At 36.5% G+C, this 19,376-nt stretch overlaps 1 protein-coding gene across 2 annotated transcripts; it reads right to left on the bottom strand.

Moving 5' to 3' along the window:
* Nucleotides 1-7,874: 7,874 nt before the first annotated feature.
* Nucleotides 7,875-12,982, bottom strand: LOC133660658 (uncharacterized). Of its 2 annotated transcripts, XM_062064232.1 has the most exons (9): nt 12,918-12,982; nt 12,756-12,830; nt 12,317-12,688; nt 12,214-12,240; nt 12,093-12,137; nt 11,912-12,020; nt 9,225-9,299; nt 9,071-9,152; nt 7,875-8,995 (listed from the first exon to the last, which is right to left on the bottom strand). In XM_062064232.1, exons 2-9 carry the CDS (start codon nt 12,826-12,828, stop codon nt 8,909-8,911), a joined length of 870 nt encoding a protein of 289 aa, XP_061920216.1. In that variant the 5' UTR covers nt 12,829-12,830; nt 12,918-12,982; the 3' UTR covers nt 7,875-8,908. The 2 variants fall into 2 exon arrangements, with proteins under 2 accessions (XP_061920216.1, XP_061920215.1); XM_062064231.1 differs by having other exon boundaries at nt 12,756-12,961.
* Between the last annotated feature and the right edge of the window lie 6,394 nt (nt 12,983-19,376).

Raw genomic sequence — 19,376 nt, 5'->3', positions numbered from 1 at the left:
ATATCTCCTTCGATTGTGAACAAGCAAGCCACTTATTCCATTTTTCTGCAGATAAGGACTGGATCAACATAGAAAAAAATATGTTAATGAATTTGGACATTGATGTGGGGAGATTATATTATATTAAAAAAATACCTAATGAATTGAGGCAGAGCCCAATAGAAGCCACCTTTAACATTCTAAAACTGTGCCAGAAAATACTAGGAATCAACCCAATGACATCTGTAAAACCGCTTTGGTACAATCCTAATATTATCATTAATAAAAATGTGGTTAAATGGACAACATGGAAAGACAGTAGTATTACTAAACCTCATCATATTATTAACAAAAACTCTTTTAAACCGTTCAATGATTTAGTTGATCAATATAATGTACCCAGAAATCATTTTTTACATTTTATCTCTTTAAAACACGCTGTAAATAAATGCATATCCTCTGAAAGTATGTCCTTAAATAGCCATGAACTGGAAGATGCACTTTTTAATCAAGATACAATTAAGAAATTAATTAAACTATTTTATGGAAGAATAAATTAACACCACACTAGAAATGCAAATGATGCATGTGTTTGGAAATGGATGATGGACTTAGACATTTTAGATGAAAGAGACATATCATGGAATGATATTTGGAAAAATGCCAATAAGCCCTTTAGAAGCATTAAAGATAAGCTGACTCAATTTAAGATATTGAATAGATTGTATTTTACATCTTCTCAGCTGTTTAAAATTGGTGTAGTAGATAGCAAGTTATGTATGAAGTGTCGGGCAGCTGAGGGAACTCTTGTTTATTTATTGTGGGAATGTCAGAGAATAAAAGAGTTATGGTTGAAAACAACAAAAGAAGCAATCACATTCCTAAATATAAACATCCCAATGACACTGCAAACTTGTATTCTTGGGGATCTACATCAATTTAGTAACGTGTCATCAAAGAGTAAAAATGCTTTTCTTTCAATATGCATAATAACAAAAAGGGTAATATTTAAAAAATGGATAGATGTTGATAGTCCAACTCATAAAATGGGACCCGTTTCCTCCCTGCTTGGCACTCAGCATCAAGGGTTGGAGTTGGGGGTTAAATCACCAAAATGATTCCCGGGTGCGGCGCCGCTGCTGCCCACTGCTCCCTAAGGGGATGGACACCACATCTAGTGTGTGTGTGACAATCATTGGTACTTCAATCTTTAATCTTTAATACTGACTGGTACACACAAGCTATGGAGATGATATCAGTAGAACAAACTGCATTTAGTTTAGACAATAATGAGTCATATATTGGAATATGGGATTCATTATTTAAATTTGTTTCAACTATTAAATCAACCAAAATATGACTTATTATATCTTTGTGGAAAATATTGGACACAGTGTGTTGTAAAGCTTATGAGATGTGATGCAAGTGTAAGCCACTGTGACACTATTGTTCATTTCTAATTTTTATTATTTTGTATTAATGTTTTTAATGATAATATCAATGAGGGATTTTTAATCACTGCTATTTTGAAATTGTTACTAATATTGATGCGGTTGTCGATAATGTTCATTTTTGTTTCAATACATTTGGATTGTTCCATGTCAGGTGTGTGTGTCCTCAATTGCTCTCAATTGCTCTGTTTATTATTGTTCTTAGTGTTGCTGGGACGGGTTTGGGTTTGGAATTGTATTGCATTGTTGTGGTGTTGTTGTGTATTGTTTTGTTGATTGATTAATAAATTCATTAAAAAAGAAAAAGAAAAAAAAGAAAAGAAAAAAATCAGTTTGATATAATGCCAGTTGTCTCTTTTTGTAACTGTTTTTAAATTCAAAAATATTCTTGCAACTTTTTAAGTCTTTCTTCAGAGAATTCCATGCTTTCACACCAGCAACAGACAAGCACATTTGTTTCAAATTTGTTAGCGCTCTTGGATGTTTAAAATCATACGGCCTTCTGTGATTCTCATCTTCAGATGTGAACACGAATAACTTTTGTAAGTCCTTCTGAAGAACTTTATTTCTATCTTTAAACATCACTAATAGGGTATGCAATTCTATAATGTCTTTTAGTTTTAATAATCCTGCCTTAATGAAGAGTGGATTTGTGTGGTCTCTATATCCTACTTTAAAAAGAACACAAATTGCTCTTTTCTGTAAAAGAAATAAAGGCATTATGTCTGTTGGGTCTGACTAACCCAACTCGCAGTTCTGTCAGACTTTTATCCAGTCTGTGGAACCATTGGCGAGCAATATTGTGGAGTGTTTTTTTTTTAATACAAGTTTGATTTATTTTATATATATTTTTCTGCTTGTATTTCTTTTATTTGTTTTTAGCATTGTAGTATGGTTTTCTTCTGTGATATGGATCCCCTATAATTTTAATAATATTTATTCTTCGATGGTGGCGGATTTTTCTTCTTCGTTGGCAGCGACTATTTATTTTTCATTGTTCGGCAGCTATTTCTTGTAGTCAAGCATTGAAACTAGGAATGGCAATGAAAAAATTTGAACGATTCCAATCGGAATGTTAGCCAGGTTGCCATCGATGCTTGATGCTCGATGCCCAGCCCTAATGCAGACTATCAAACAATCACATTCACTCTTTTTTTTAGCTGTGTCAGCTCGTTGCTAACCCCACTGTTACTTACGCTTTATAATCACTGCCGAGTAACATTCTCTTGTCTTACTATTTTCTTTCTTGGCCATTATACTCAATTGTTTAATCCAAATAACCACAACAATCCAAATAAGTCTCGGGGTCAAGGAAGCTGCAATAATCGAGTTTCATATCACAAAGTGAAACATTGGTGAGTGCAGCCAAGCGGGGTTAGGCGGAGTTTGATAAAACTGACTCAGTGTGAGCACATTCTGAGTCACTTCACTTTTTCAAAATACAAGCATTCCACTGAATGTCAAGTTCTAGTCAGAGACATGAACAAAACATAGGTTATTGAGGGTAGCACCACCCTTTGGCGAAAACAAAAACATAAAATCACTTTTCATGTTGTATGGTAGTGTCTTTTCTTTCCTAGCAAACCCCTAATTACATCAAAGAGTTATAGGGAAACTTTTTATTCATTTCATGATTTTGTCTTCTTTTCATTTATTCATTCTCCTACTTGCAACCCCTGTTGTTAAATGAAATCTTGAATGTGTTATTTTAGTCCATGTTTTTGTCAACCACAAACTCCTAGTCAGCTACTACATGGTCCATAAAGTATTTTTAAATCCAGTTTTTGACTTTAATTATCCAGTTGGTCCTTAAATAAATATATTTACGCATCAATATTTTTTCATCTGAAGTAAAGAAAGGAGCAGAAGTGTGCTCACAACACAGGAAGTAAGTTGGCAAACCTACTACATTGTGCAAGACAAGAAAGACAAGAAGATGACTCCCAATATTGCTTCTTTTCTTCCTATAAACTCATAACTTTCCACTTTTGACGGTTTTACAGACCCCAACAACTGCAGACTAAGCTTGTTTGTGGCAAAGGACAGGCTAGAACTATCACAATATATCATTTATGAGTTATACAATAGGAAAGCCAAATGTTTAATTTTTTTATTATTAGAGTACAGTATACATTATCTACATGTGTTGGACTCATTTTTGGTTGTCATATATTGATCAATTCATAATGACCAAGTCAGAGGTCTGTCTTGTACCAATACATGTGTAGATTCTAACACTTTAATTCAGTAAACACAAGGCAAACAATGGTGAAACAGGCACTTTGATACCATTATTTCCACTGTTCCATTTTGAGAATAAAACACACATTATTTCCAATTGAAGTCATTATTGTATCTCGTCAACAAATATATATTTTATTGCATATCTATTGCAGGCCAATAAAAATGACAAACTATCCTTGTAGAAAACTAGTGCGAACAAGTCCCTCCAGCATTTATATATATATATATATATATATATATATATATATATATATATATATATATATATATATATATATATATATATATATATATATATATATATATATATATATATATATATATATATATATATATATATATATATATATATATAAGTCTCATCTTAAAACTCATTTGTATACTCTAGCCTTTAAATAGACTCCCTGTTTAGACCAGTTGATCTGCCGTTTCTTTTCTTTTCTTTTCTACTCTGCTCCAAACCCGGGGTGGACCGCTAGCCTGTTCATCAGATGGGGACATCTCTACGCTGCTGACCCGTCTCCACTCGGGATGGTTCCTGCTTGCCCCACTATGGACTGGACTCTCGCTGATGTGTTAGACTTTCACAATATTATGTCAGACCCACTCGACATCCATTGCTTTCGGTCTCCCCTAGAGGGGGGGATTACCCACATATGCGGTCCTCTCCAAGGTTTCTCATAGTCATTCACATTGACGTCCCACTGGGGTGAGTTTTCCTTGCCCGTATGTGGGCTCTGTACCGAGGATGTCGTTGTGGCTTGTACAGCCCTTTGAGACACTTGTGATTTAGAGCTATATAAATAAACATTGATTGATTGATTGATATATATATATATATATATATATATATATATATATATATATATATATATATATATATATATATACAGTATATATATATATCTATATATATATATTCTAAAATGTTTGGGTTCTCAATTAAGAATTTTCAAGCATAGATATGAGTAGTCAAACCAAAAATATCAATACTACAGTAGGGATTGGCCAATATGGCTTAAACTCTATACCACGATATACTGTATATCGCAGCCTCCTGCAAAGACAATATACTGTATATCACAACATATTGTTTGGTATGTAAATGATAATAGACCCATTTCAGAATGGGTTACAAACATGGACACAATTACCATTGAGGACACCGAGGTCATGTCCTCTGTATTTTTTTTAAAGAAGATGATATGACTGATAGCAAAAATACTTTGTGTGGGACATTGTGTACATCACAATGCGGTAGATCATCCTTTCCCAATATACGATCTTTGGTCATGCACCGCTGAAGCCGCTACAACTCCAGACAACAACGTAATACAATGAAGTCCACTTTTAATTTAAACATCATCCGATCCGAAATGTGCTGTCAACATAACGTTAACATTAAATTATGCTGATGTCACTAATGTTGATATTTAAATTGATGTGAATTGGTGTGGGTATAATGCTGTCATGTCAGCCAGGTGCCAACCTGCTCTACACGCAGAACACGCGCTGTGCATAGAGCTTCGCTATCCGTGGGGTCGTATTCCTGGACAGGTCATTCGCTGTCACTGATGAGAATATTAAGATACATTTCTCCCGATTCTTCCAGTGGCACTTGTGGCGCGCGTGACTGGGACGGCGTGGCGCGGTTGGGAGAGTGGCCGTGCCAGCAACCTGAGGGTTCCTGGTTCAATCCCCTCCTTCTGCCAACCTCGTCATGTCCGTTGTGTCCTTGAGCAAGACACTTCACCCTTGCTCCTGATGGGTCGTGGTTAGGCCCTTGCATGGCAGCTCCCGCCATCAGTGTGTGTGAATGAGTGAATGTGGAAATAGTGTCAAAGCGCTTTGAGTACCTTGAAGGTAGGAAAGCGTTGTACAAGTATAACCCATTTACCATGTACTTCAAAGCAGAAGTTTATGTCGGAATTGACGTAAAGTCACCAAATTTATGATTTAATGATGTTGAAATTGTTTAATACGCTTAACTTCAGCATAATAATTTAAAAAAGTGGATTGTTCATTGTGTTGCTCAAGGTAAAATTATTTTAATGATGCTGGGAAAAACCCGTGATTTCAGCCTTTCAAAGTTCCTCTCGGACCACCATGTATTGACCTCGATATTTCTCAAATCCTAGTAATGGCCCTAGTTACAAAGGCTGCTTAAATGTAAAAAAACACTTATTCTTTTGTTGTTTCAATACTTTACATTTGTTTTGGGCGATATCGTATATCATCTATCCATCCATCCATCCATCCATTTTCTACCGCTTGTCCCTTTTGGGGTTGCTGGAGCCTATCTCAGCTGCATTCGGGCGGTAGGCGGGGTACACCCAGGACAAGTCGCTACCTCATCGCAGCGTATATCATCTATATCAGTGGTCCCCAACCTTTTTGTAGCTGCTTGAAAAATTGTCCCACGGACCGGGGGTGGGGGTTTTATTTATTTATTTATTTTTCCCCATAAAGAAATACAATCATGTGTGCATACGGACTGTATCCCTGCAGACTGTATTGATCTATATTGACATATAATGTATGTATTGTGTTTTTTATGTTGATTTAATTTAAAAAATATATATATATATGGCAACACGGTGGCAGAGGGGTTAGTGCGTCTGCCTCACAATACGAAGGTCCTGAGTAGTCGTGAGTTCAATCCCGGCCTCGGGATCTTTCTGTGTGGAGTTTGCATGTTCTCCCCGTGACTGCGTGGGTTCCCTCCGGGTACTCCGGCTTCCTCCCACCTCCAAAGACATGCACCTGGGGATAGGTTGATTGGCAACACTAAATTGGCCCTAGTGTGTGAATGTGAGTGTGAATGTTGTTTGTCTATCTGTGTTGGCCCTGTGATGAGGTGGCGACTTGTCCAGGGTGTACCCCGCCTTCCGCCCGATTGTAGCTGAGATAGGCTCCAGCGCCCCCCGCGACCCCGAAGGGAATAAGCGGTAGGAAATGGATGGATGGATGGATATATATATATATATATATATATTTTTTTAAAATTATTTCTTGTGCGGCCTGGTACCAATCGGTCCGCGGACTGGTACCGGGCCGTGGCCCGGTGGTTGGGGACCACTAATCTATATAACCAATATTACAGTAGTATTGGCCCCCAGAGGAGACCAAACCAATCAGATCAATTAATCAGGATCGTGGTCACTGATTGGCAACATTACTATTGTGGATTGAAATACTGTAATGAAAGATGACTAAAGGGTGTTGTACAGAGGGCACACATAATGTTGAAAAATGTATTTAGAAGGTAGTAAACTGTTTTTTTATGCTCTAGCTGTGAAATCATTTGATTTATGTTTAGTGATTCCTTCTTTGCAGACAATATATTGCAGGCCATGTCCAAAACAAATTAAAGGGGAACTGCACTTTTTGGGGTGAATTTTGCCTATAATTCACAATCTTTATGAGTGACAAGAACAAGTTTTAGGTTTAAAAAAAAAAAAAAAAAAATTCTAACCTTTAGATAAACGTAAATAAAAGTCCACTTATAATTAGGGATGTCCGATAATGGCTTTTTGCATATATCCGATATTTCGATATTGTCCAACTCTTTAATTACCGATACCGATATCGACCGATACCGATACCGATATATACAGTCGTGGAATTAACACATTATTATGCCTAATTTGGACAACCAGGTATGGTGAAGATAAGGTCCTTTAAAAAAATAAAAAATAAAAAAAATAAGATAAATAAATGAAAAACATTTTCTTGAATAAAAAAGAAAGTAAAACAATATAAAAGCAGTTACATAGAAACTAGTTATTAATGAAAATTAGTAAAATTAGCTGTTAAAGGTTAGTACTATTAGTGGACCAGCAGCACGCACAATCATGTGTGCTTACGGACTGTATCCCTACAGACTGTATTGATATATATTGATATATAATGTAGGAACCACAATATTAATTACAGAAAGAAACAACCCTTTTGTGTGAATGAGTGTAAATGGGGGAGAGAGGTTTTTTGGGTTGGTGCACTAATTGTAAGTGTATCTTGTGTTTTTTATGTTGATTTAGTAAAAAAATAAAATAAATAAAAATAAAAACCGATACCGATAATAAAAAAAACGATACAGATAATTTCCGATATTACATTTTAAAGCATTTATCGGCCGATAATATCGGCAGGCCGATATTATCGGACATCTCTACTTACAATGAAGTCTATTCTGCCCATACAACCCTGTAAATAACCGTCCAAAAACCGCCAACAATACGCCATTTACATTTCGTAACCTATATAGTAATTAAGTATTAGCGATATTGCTATTATAAGCGTGAGCGTTAAGAACCTATTTTTAGCGGCTCATTGTCACAGAGAGCTAACTTCCCTATGCTGCTGTATAAACAAGTGAGCTGCTTTCTCGTCTCGGAGCTCATGAAGGTTTATTCCGAATTATAAATCGTACCTCTCACCTGTATAGCAAAAGTATGAAGACATAATCCAAGAAGTTGGTCAACTTCGACAGTCAATTCAGACACGGAAATGGCAAGAACGACACAAAAAGATGCTTGATTCCACCCCCCTTTCATTCGCGAGGATTTTTATTCATTCTTCATCTAAATAAGAATATGCCAACATCCTCACAGTCGGCATCCTAATGACAGCAGACGTTATACAGTAAGTGATGTTTTATTATGTTTGTTGGCTCTCATAAAGTCTGCGGTGAGCAGAAATCAATGTTGTTGTTGAAGGAAAAAGCAAACGTTGTGACGCGTTCGTGAAAATAATGCGCCGCCGTAAGCTTAAGATAGGCAAAATACGTAAATATTACGTATTATTATGAATGTGCCCGTTACTACATTACATATATACTTAAATCATGCATATAAAACCTTAATGGAGGTGTTTGGACATTTTAAAGCGCTTTATAGCCAGAATATAGAAATTCCCATGGGCTCCATTGTAAGCTGACTTTTGATCGCATTTATTTACTAGTTAGAATGCATAAAAAAAGAAAAACATATATGTTCTTGTCTTACATAGGGATCGTCAATGATGGGCATATTTTTTTTTAAAGTGCAGTTCCCCTTTAACAGCGATATATGCGTGTCGACTGTAGCTCCAATCTTTGTCTCCTATAAGACCTTTTTAACAAAATCATCAATGTCAATAAAAAACAACAACAACAACAAAAACTTTGTTAGCGCTGTCTGGGAAGTTGCACATTCTGGATTGCTGGCAATAAGTCTAAATTTGCAACCTTTACGCTACGCAGAATGGTCGACATTTGCATATACACTATCTCTGTGACCCCCTTCTCGATCCACACTTGAGTCCAGTTGATATGTTGGGTGCTGAAAAGACACAAGTAATGTTAGCTTTAGTTCGGGACAATTAGACGTTAATGTTGAAGGTAGGAAGTGTCCTACCTGCATGTTAATGTACACAGGTTCTTCCGTAACCTGCATGTCTGGAAGCTTTTCGTTTTTGCTTTTTTTGCAATTTTCTTCTCTGGAAAAAGAAAATCGAGTTACAAAACTTCACATACACCTTTTTTTTTTCTTTTTCTGCCAATGCACATACCTTGTGGTTTGGTTTGATGATGCTCTGCTGAAGTTTGCATAATATCCAGAGCATTCCCTCACTAAAGGCGCTGACCTGGAAAACAATACAATGTACTTTCATTCCACCTTTCATTTTGCCCTATTTTGGTTTTGATCCAGATACTTTTCTAATTGGTGTTTAAAGTTACACTAATAACGTTTCTTTAAGGTTTCGACAATTAGGGGTTAAATCATAACTGTGCTGGGACAATTTGCGCAGAAAAAATGCTTTGTTATTATTTGCCCTTTACAGTAAGAACACAAAACAACCAATACAGTGTCGGTAAAGCTGTGCTAAAATACATATTCAGTGTTCCCTTGCCACATTGTACTTCAAATATATATATTTTAAGATCATCTTTTTATTTTTTTCTAGCATTTTCTAGCATAGAAATGGCTAAATATACAAAAATAAATATTATTGGCCACTAGAGGAGGCCAAACCAATCAGAGCAGGCTGTTCAGTATCAGGGCCACTGATTGGTTCAGCCTCAGGCAGCATTATTACATGGATTAAAAGAGTGTATAAGTGACAAAAGGGTGTTTTCTGATGTCTAGAGGGCTCTCATTGTGACGAGCTGGTAGCGTCGCTTGTAACGTGACCTCCAGATGCAGAGATGGCAGGCAGCGTCAATGTAAAAAGTTTTTTTATTAGCACCAAAATAAAAACTAGTGCTGCCAGAGAGTGCGCAGAAGACAAATACCTCTCTAGCATAGCCACTAAACAATGAAAGATGACCATGCCCTGTCCAGAGAAGTATTAAGCATCCTGATTGGCAACCAGGGACAGGTGTGTCCTGATTTCCAATTAGCGACAGGTGAGACAGGCAGCTTTCAGGCCAGAGAAGTGGAAACAAGAAAACAAGAGCTCTAGACTTGAAATAACAACAAGCAAAGGAAAATAAACAAAAGTCAAAATATGTCATGGAAGGTCATGACACTCATAATGTTGACAACTTTATTTTGTCTTAAACATTTTTTTTATGGTCTAGCTATGAAAATATTTGATTTATCATTAATGATTCCAACTTCTCAGAAATGAATTTATCGTGGCTATGTCTGGAACCAATTAACAATGATAAACAAGGGATTACTGTATACTATCTGACCTGAGCCTGCAGAGCTCAGAGTCCTACTGGGTTTATAATCCATAAGCATTTATTGGATGTATTCCAGACATAAACCATTTAGGGACATACAGACCAGTTGTGCAACTTTAAAGTCTTTATTATATAGCTGACTGGGAGCCAGTGTAAAGTCTTTAGAGTTTGATTAATCTGCTCAGGTCTCTTTGTTCTGGCATGAACACAAGCTGCACTGTTCTAAAAGAGCTTCAGCTGTTTATTGATTTTTGACGGAATCCTGTCAGGAAACCTGTCACGGTCTGATAGTGGGTGTTGTTGGTAATGACCCTGGAATGCAGAGACGGCAGGTAAAATGCAGATAAAAATGTATGTAATGATAAAACAAAAATAGTAGAAAGTAGGTAGAAAGCAAAAAGCAAAACAAAATTGCAGGCACAAAAATCAAGCAATTAGCCAAAATGATCGAGCTCCTTGTAAAGGACTGGGTTGGCTTAAAAAGCATCCTGATTGCCAATTAGGGAACAAGTGAGGGAGCCAGCGTTCAGACCAGAGTAGTCGTGGCAAATGGAATCAAACAGGAAGTTAAAGGAAAAATAAGAGTGCTGGACAGGAAATATTACAAAATGATAACTGTCATTACAAGACCATTGCAATAGTCAAATCTACTGGAGTCAAAACATGGATGAGCTTCAGCTGGTCTGTTTGGGATGTGAGAATATGTTCTTTAACAGCAAGACAATTGTGTTGGTGAAAGTTTGAGACTTGGTCTTTGACTGTTAAAGACAGGGGCTCTAGGTATTTACTAATAGCAATCCCTTTTCCTTGCTGCCAAAAACAATTACCTCAGTTTTGTTGTGGTTTAATTGAATATTTTGGTTCATGCAGTTATTTATTGGTTCTAAATACATCTATTGAACTGTAGTCATATTGGGTTAATGCTAAATGTACTGTAATTCCGGTCTGTAAGCCGCTAGTTTTTTTCCACACTTTGAACGCTGCTGCTAATTTATGGATTTTTCGTCACATCAGACCAATTAAATCGCCAAACGGGTCACGGTGGACCAATGGAATTGTTCACATTAGGTTAAACGCACTTACACGATCATTCAGTCAGCCATTTAGCGCGTTATGCGTATTATCCACTACTAAACCAAAAGAGATCGACCCAGCCATTAAAAAAGAACACATTAAGTTTGTGAATGAACACAAGCACCTGTGGGACTATTTTATGTTTCAATGTGTACACCTGCAGCTTATAGACGTGTGCGGCTCAATATATGGTACAAAATCAAATGTGTTCAAAAATTAGGTGGCTGCGGCTTACAATTAGGGGCGCTATATAGCCCAGAAATTACGGTAACTGTGTCGCCTGCATAACTATAGTAAGTCAACATTCAACTTGTGTAGAATTACACCCAAAGTTAGCATATACAGGCCGATCAAAAGGGGTCCCAGAACTGACCCCTGGGTACCCCATAAGTCAGAGCCATTCGATCCGATTAAAAACTTCCGATGGTCATAAAAAAGTTTTTTTTTACTTTGATGTGTAATGAAACAATATTGTTCTGCAGTGTAAGCTCACCTTGTGTGTTTTCTCCAAACCACAAATCCGACAGCAGTTGCAACAAGGATGAGAAGTACAGCGATTGGTACAAAGATGGCAAGGTACAATGTTTCTGATATCATTGGTTCTGTCAAGAAAGTAATCATTATAAAGTAGTCACAAATGCATTCTTTAGGCCAACACAGATGGATACACTTACGTGCTGTTCCTTCCAAGGCAGTCGTGGGTGACGGCAGAACATTCGCTACAAAAAAATTACATTTCAAGCTATCCTAGTGATGATTTTGTTGCATCGTTCTAAAAACAACATATAATCTTACCTGGTTTACCAATTAGGACTCCTTGGCCTACGAGAGAAATGGTAGGGAAATTCACTGAAGGACATTTTAAGCCACGATGACAGTATTGTACCTTAATACTTACCAGACTGTGATATAGTGACCATGTTGTTATAAAAAGTGTAGTTGTTGGTCTTTCCAATAACTCTTAGGTAAATATGCAGTCGATTGTCCATAAAATCTGAGATTCTGAGGGTGCAACTCTTGCTGTTTCCCTGTGGGAGCAGCTGCGTCTTTCCTCTGTATTTCTCAAGCACAAATGTGCGATTGGGGTGAAAAATAAATGCATTGACGTCCCTGTCGTAGGTATTAAAAGTACTTTTTAGTGGTACTTTCCAGAAAAGCTGGAGGTTTTCGTGGTATTCCTGTGGCGGTACGCTGAATGTGCATGGTATGGTCACAATTTTGTTATTCTCTACCGTGAAGCTTCTATTGACTTTCACACCCCATGTTTCACCTAGAAAGCACAAAAACAATTTGATAGTAGGCGCACCATTAATGAATCCAAAACAAACACCACAAACCTTTTGAATTAGACACCAGGATCAGAATGAGAGCGAGCTCAATCAAAGGTTGCAGATGATCCATTGAAGACATTCCTTTAGTTAAAGTGAACAAACTGAGCACTACTTTTACACCAAAACAATTTTTCTTATTTAACTTTGCAACAAATACTAGCTTCCTACCAATAAATGCCAACTTGCAGAGAGGAGCCAGGAGAGGTTAGTGTTGCTAGATCCTAACAGTCAAATTAAATTCTTGGGTGTTTCCTGTTGCTTTGCAGTGGTGAATGAAGAAATAAGGAAGTTGGAACAGTTCAGCAAACATTCACTTTCTTTTTAAGGTTAAGGGCAGATGTTCTCTATAATAATAGATAGGAATTCCACAATGTGTCAATACTGTCAAAACAACGGACATGTTTTTATTTAATGGGAAGTTTGTTTCTGCTGCAGCACATTTTTGAACATGCAACCTTATTTGGTAGTATAAACAAGCAACCAAAGTTAACAAAGATAGGATAGAATATGGGACAGGACAGGACAAGATGGGATATTAGAGGAGTGGATGGGATAGGATAAGGTAGGATACAACAGGACAGGTCAGGGTAGGATAGGATCAGATGGATAGGACAGACACGACACGGTACGGTATGATACAATTCAATATAATATAACACGATAGGAAAGGATATAATATAATATAATGTACACTGTAAAAAAAATCCTATTTTTATGGTTAATTTACTCTAAATTTCTACTGTAATTTTTCTTTTTTTTTTTAAATAGTTTATAAAACTGTAGAATTGATGACATTATCTGTAAATAAACAATCCGCCTGTTATTTTAAGTAATATGCCAGTAATAAATAAATAATGATAAATGGGTTATACTTGTATAGCGCTTTTCTACCTTCAAGGTACTCAAAGCGCTTTGACAGTATTTCCACATTTACCCATTCACACACACATTCACACACTGATGGCGGGAGCTGCCATGCAAGGCGCATGACAAACTATGTATCTTTCTATTTTTTTTACAGAAAAATACCAAATTAATTATATATAGCATTTTCTGTTTTCTTAAATTACTTTCAAATTCATGTAATATTACAATATTTTTCCGTAAAACGTTTCATGAAAATTTCTGTAATTATAATGTTTTTGATCATTATTTGGTTTACAATGTTTTACTTTAATTTTATGGTTTTCGTTTGGCAGCCGTAGCTGCCAGTAGATGACCGTTTTTTTACAGAATTTTTTTTACAGTGTAACATAAAATAATGGGAATAAATTAATAACATAATTAGAAATGTAGAAAAATAGTAAGTCTTGTAATTGTTTTTATTTGTCGATTTTAAAACTATATAATGAAAATTGAAAATTTTAATTAAGAAATAATTTTTAAAAAACTTGTCAATATTGTAATATGTTGCAAAATAGAATATGAAATAGTAGGGCTGCGAATCTTTGGGTGTCCCACGATTCGATTCAATATCGATTCTTGGGGTCACTATTCGATTATGAATCGATTTTTTTTTCGATTCAACGCGATTCTCGATTCAAAAGCAATATTTTTCCGATTCAAAACGATTCCTCTATTCATTAATTACATTGGATTTCAGCAGGATCTACCCCAGTCTGCTGACATGCAAGCAGAGTAGTAGATTTTTGTAAACAGCTTTTATAATTGTAAAGGACAATGTTTTATCAACTGATTGCAATAATGTAAATTTGTTTTAACTATTAAATGAACCAAAAATATGACTTATTTGATCTTTGTGAAAATATTGGACACAGTGTGTTGTCAAGCTTATGAGATGCGATGCAAGTGTAAGCCACTGTGACACTATTGTTCATTTTTATTTATTTTTTATTTTTATTTTTTATAAATGTCTAATGATAATGTCAATGAGGGATTTTTAATCACTGCTATGTTGAAAATGTAACTAATATTGATACTGTTGTTGATAATATAAATTTTTGTTTCACTACTTTTGGATTGTTCTGTGTCGTGTTTGTGTCTCCTCTCAATTGCTCTATTTATTGCTGTTCTGGGTCGGGTTTGGTTTTGGAATTGGATTGCATTGTTATGGTATTGCTGTGTATTGTTTTCTTGGATTGATAAAAAATAAAATAAAATAAAAAATACAAAAAATAAAATAAAAATAAAAATCGATTTTTGAAAAATGAGAATCGATACTGAATCGTACAACGTGAGAATGGCGATTTGAATTCAAATCAATTTTTTCACACACCCCTATGAAATAGGTAATTAATAAAACAAATGTAAATGTCGCATTCACAAGTTTGAGGGAAGTTTGTATTTCATGTTCAATGTAATTAAAATTATGTAAACGTTTACTATGTTAATGAAGAAAAATAATAAATAGACAATCATTCTGTCACACCCTTGTAACTGTTTTGAACTTCTATAGGTGTTTCCCCTGTTTGTGTGGTGTTTAAGTTCCTGTCCAGTACTCTTATTTTGTAGTTTCACTTCCCCCGTCTGTCCCCTGAGTGCTGGGGCCCACACCTGTCGTTGCCTGGCAAACGATTGCCCCACCTGTACCCCTTTACCAATCAGTCTCCTATTTCAGTCCGTTTGCTGTGCGCACCGCCTCATGTTTTGAGTGCTTCTTGTGTTCCAAAAGAAGTTCAGGGTCTTGTGCCCATATCGCTTAATTCACTATTTTTTGTTCTTTCTCCACTCATTATATGAGTGGGTTTCTGTTTATATTAAATGTCATGTTTACTCACCACCAGCCTGTCATCTCTCTCTCTCTCGCTCTCTTTCTTTCTCTCTCTCTATATGTCCACTACTTGCTGTCCATATCCTACCCCCCACCCCCTCCACACCCCTGATTGTAAATAATGTAAATAATTCAATGTGATTATCTTGTGTGATGACTGTATTATGATGGTAGTATATATGATAGTATATATCTGTATCATGAATCAATTTAAGTGGACCCCGACTTAAACAAGTTGAAAAACTTATTCGGGTGTTACCATTTAGTGGTCAATAGTACGGAATATGTACTTCACTGTGCAACCTACTAATAAAAGTCTCAATCAATCAATCAATCAATATGCTGCATCTTGGGGTCACGTCGCCGAAGCTATGTCCATGGTCGTGACAAATTCAGTTTTGTAAAATATTGAATATCCAGGCTTTTCAACAAGTGTCTTGTGAAAGATTTAGCACATCATGCAAATAATGTAACTCAATCTTTTTCAACCACTAGAGTGCCGTGAGATCAGGCACGTGCACACATAGGGCCCTATGGGTGCTTGAGCCCCTGCCCTTTTTTGCCTCGTCTTAAAAAGTGCCCTCTGCCTGTGTGTGTGTTTTTTTTGTTTTTTTTAAACAACATTAATAAATTCCTGTCAGGAATGTAAAAAAAAAACCAACAAAAAAAACGGCGGTACAAAAACTCCCCGTTTTCTTGTAATACCGGGTTGCCGCTTCCGCCAGATAGAGAGAGAGAGAGGGCGAGTGAGTGAGTAAGTGAGAGGAGAGAGAGCCAAGTTACTGCGCCCCTGAGGAGACGTGACAGTGGAGCAACTTGAACCTGTGAGTTATGGTCTAGTCGCCGTCCACCTATTCAGCATCTAATATGGGTAATATTTCAGAAAAACGCTGTATTATTCTATTATTCAATGTGTCAGCTTCTGTTTTTGCCGGACGTCGGAGCACGGCGCATCAATTGAGCACGGCACATCAATTCCGCACAGAGCAGAGCGGATCGTGCGGGACAGGAAGTAGTGTACAAAATACAAAATAAAACACCGAGTTAATTTTCAAAATAAAACGCACTGTGTTTTCGGCAGATCACATTTCTCTCACAGTAGAGGTTTAGATATAAAGTTTATTGTGACTTTGCTATTACTGTGTGGGTTAACAACATAATAATAATAATAATAATGATAATAATGATAATAATAACAATAATAAGAATAATAATAATGATAATGATAATGATAATGATAATGATAATGATAATAATAATAATAATAATTATAATTATTATTATTAATAATAATAATAATAATAATAATTTCAGCACTCTGGGGATTTAAGATGTAGGTTATCTGTTAGGAATATTACCATCTATATTTAAACTTGATTCATGTTGATTATGCCTGCAGTACAATGCCAAAAAAAGAAAGGATACAGAAAAGGAAGGAGAAGGAGCGCCAGGAAGCAGCTAAGGGTAGAAGACCTCTTAATGCATGGCTAAAACCAAGTACTAGCACCAGAATTCAAGAAAGACCACAGACCTCAGAAAGTGTCACACCTGAGAGAGAGGCAGAGACCTTTGAAGGCTGTCTGATCTCCTTCTCCTCTCCATTGAAAAAGATGTAGTAATAAATCACAATGATGTGATCAACATCTACAGGGACATGTCCCCCAGAAGGTTGCTGCTTTAAGGCCCCCAGAAGGTTTGGCTACTGATTGTGCACTGATTTCACGGCATTTCATGGAAGCCCTGAATTTACATTGAGGAGCATATTTGGGTATGGGTGGCCTCCATCCTACAGCCCTCTACTGGCCCCTGGTCCATATTTTTGGCCCTGTATTGCGTTTCAGTTGTTTAAAGTTACAACTTGATGGTGTTTTCATCAAGTTAAGGGAAGAAGGACAGATTTTCACTTTGAAGTTTTTTCCATTTGGGTATTTATTTTTGTATTTTTTCACGTTGCACTGTTCAATGTTCAATATTAAAGTGCTTATCTTTAACAATAAATAGCCTAATAATAAACCAGTGTTTTGTTGCTTTTCATGTCTTCCAAGCCTATGATAATGTAAATTAACTCATTATGACAATAATTTGTTGACACAAAAGAAATGGCAATCACTTTTACCTACAAAGGACACACAGCTAAGTAGTTAGCTTCCTATTAGCAAATTTAATTTTACATTAATTTCCATATTGTGTAAAGGACCAAAAAAAATGTCCCGCCCTTTTCTGACTTTGAGCCCCTGCACCTCTATAATCATGTGCACGTCCCTGCGTGAGATACAGTCTGGTGTACCGTGGGAGATTATCTAATTTTACCTATTTGGGTTAAAAATATTTTTTGGAAACCAGTAATTATAGTCTGCAAATTATGTGCCGTTGTTGAGTGTCAGTGCTGTTTAGAGCTCGGCAGAGTAACCGTGTAATACTCTTCCATATCAGTAGGTGGCAGCCGGTAGCTAATTGCTTTGTAGATGTCGGAAACAGCGGGAGGCAGTGTGCAGGTAAAAAGGTATCTTATGCTTAAACCAAAAATAAACAAAAGGCCAGTGCCACTAAGAAAAGGCATTTAAGCTTAGGGAAGGCTATGCAAAAAGAAACTAAAACTGAATTGGCTACAAAGTAAACAAAAACAGAATGCTGGACGACAGCAAAGACTTACAGTGGAGCAAAGACGGTGTCCACAAAGTGCATCCGAACATGGCATGACAATCAATGTCCCCACAAAGAAGGATAAAAACAACTGAAATATTCTTGATTGCTAAACCAAAGTAGATGTGGGAAATATCGCTCAAAGGAAGACATGAAACTGCTACTGGAAAATACCAAAAAAACAGGAAAAAGCCACTAAAATAGGAGCGCAAGACAAGAACTAAAACACTACGCACAGGAAAACAGCAAAAAAAATCTAAATAAGTCACGGCATGATGTGTCAGGTCGTGACAGTACACCTACTTTGAGACAAGAGTTATATTGATGTATGGTTGGTTATGGTTTAAAGTTGTATCCAACTTACTGCAACGCACTTCTTGTCGGGATCCCCAGCAAGAACATTCAGAAGCTGCAGTACATACAAAATAGTGCTGCGAGGATCCTGATGAGAGTGCGGAAATATGACCACATCACACAAACTCTCAAATCCCTTCCCTGGCTTCCTGTTCCACTCAGGATTGAATTCAAAATCTCCCTACTAACTCACCAGTGCCTCCATGGATATGCCCCCGTCTACCTTAAAGAACTGCTCACCCCCAAATCCTCCACACGACACCTCCGCTCCAAACAGGCTAACCTCCTCCAACCTCCAAGGACAAAGCTACGAACTATGGGAGATCGGGCTTTCTGCTCCGCTGCTCCCAGTCTGTGGAACGCTCTCCCTGACCACCTGAGGGCACCTCAGACTGTGGATGCTTTTAAAAAAGGCTTAAAAACCCATCTTTTAAAAAAAGCCTTTTTATAGATTTTCATAGATATGCATGCTGGTTCTAGCAATTGGGCTGTTTCTAGTTTTATATTTTATTTATTTTTATTACATTTTATTATTATTATTATTATTATTACTATATATTTTTTTAAATTAATTAATGTATTTATTTTTACACTGTGGCACTTTGAGGTTGTTTGCTCAACGTAAAGTGATTTTTATAAATAAAATCTATTATTATTATTATTATTAACAATTGCGACGACAACTTTTTATTGTCAACTGAGTTTCGTTTTTTAATGTTTTCTGTTTTCTGTGCCTTGGCTCAAAAAATAAATAGTTGAAGTATGGTTGGAGGTGGAGTGTGTGTTGTATTGATCAACAACTAGTATGTGTTTAATCAGCCACTAGGTGGCAGGAGACACTCTATTGACAAACCCCAAGTGAACTTTGAAGGCTCCATTCTTTCTCCACCTAAGATAAA

The sequence above is a fragment of the Entelurus aequoreus genome, linkage group LG11 (genome assembly GCF_033978785.1).
Source record: "Entelurus aequoreus isolate RoL-2023_Sb linkage group LG11, RoL_Eaeq_v1.1, whole genome shotgun sequence".
NCBI lineage: Eukaryota > Metazoa > Chordata > Actinopteri > Syngnathiformes > Syngnathidae > Entelurus > Entelurus aequoreus.
This window is presented reverse-complemented; position numbering and strand designations above follow the sequence as displayed.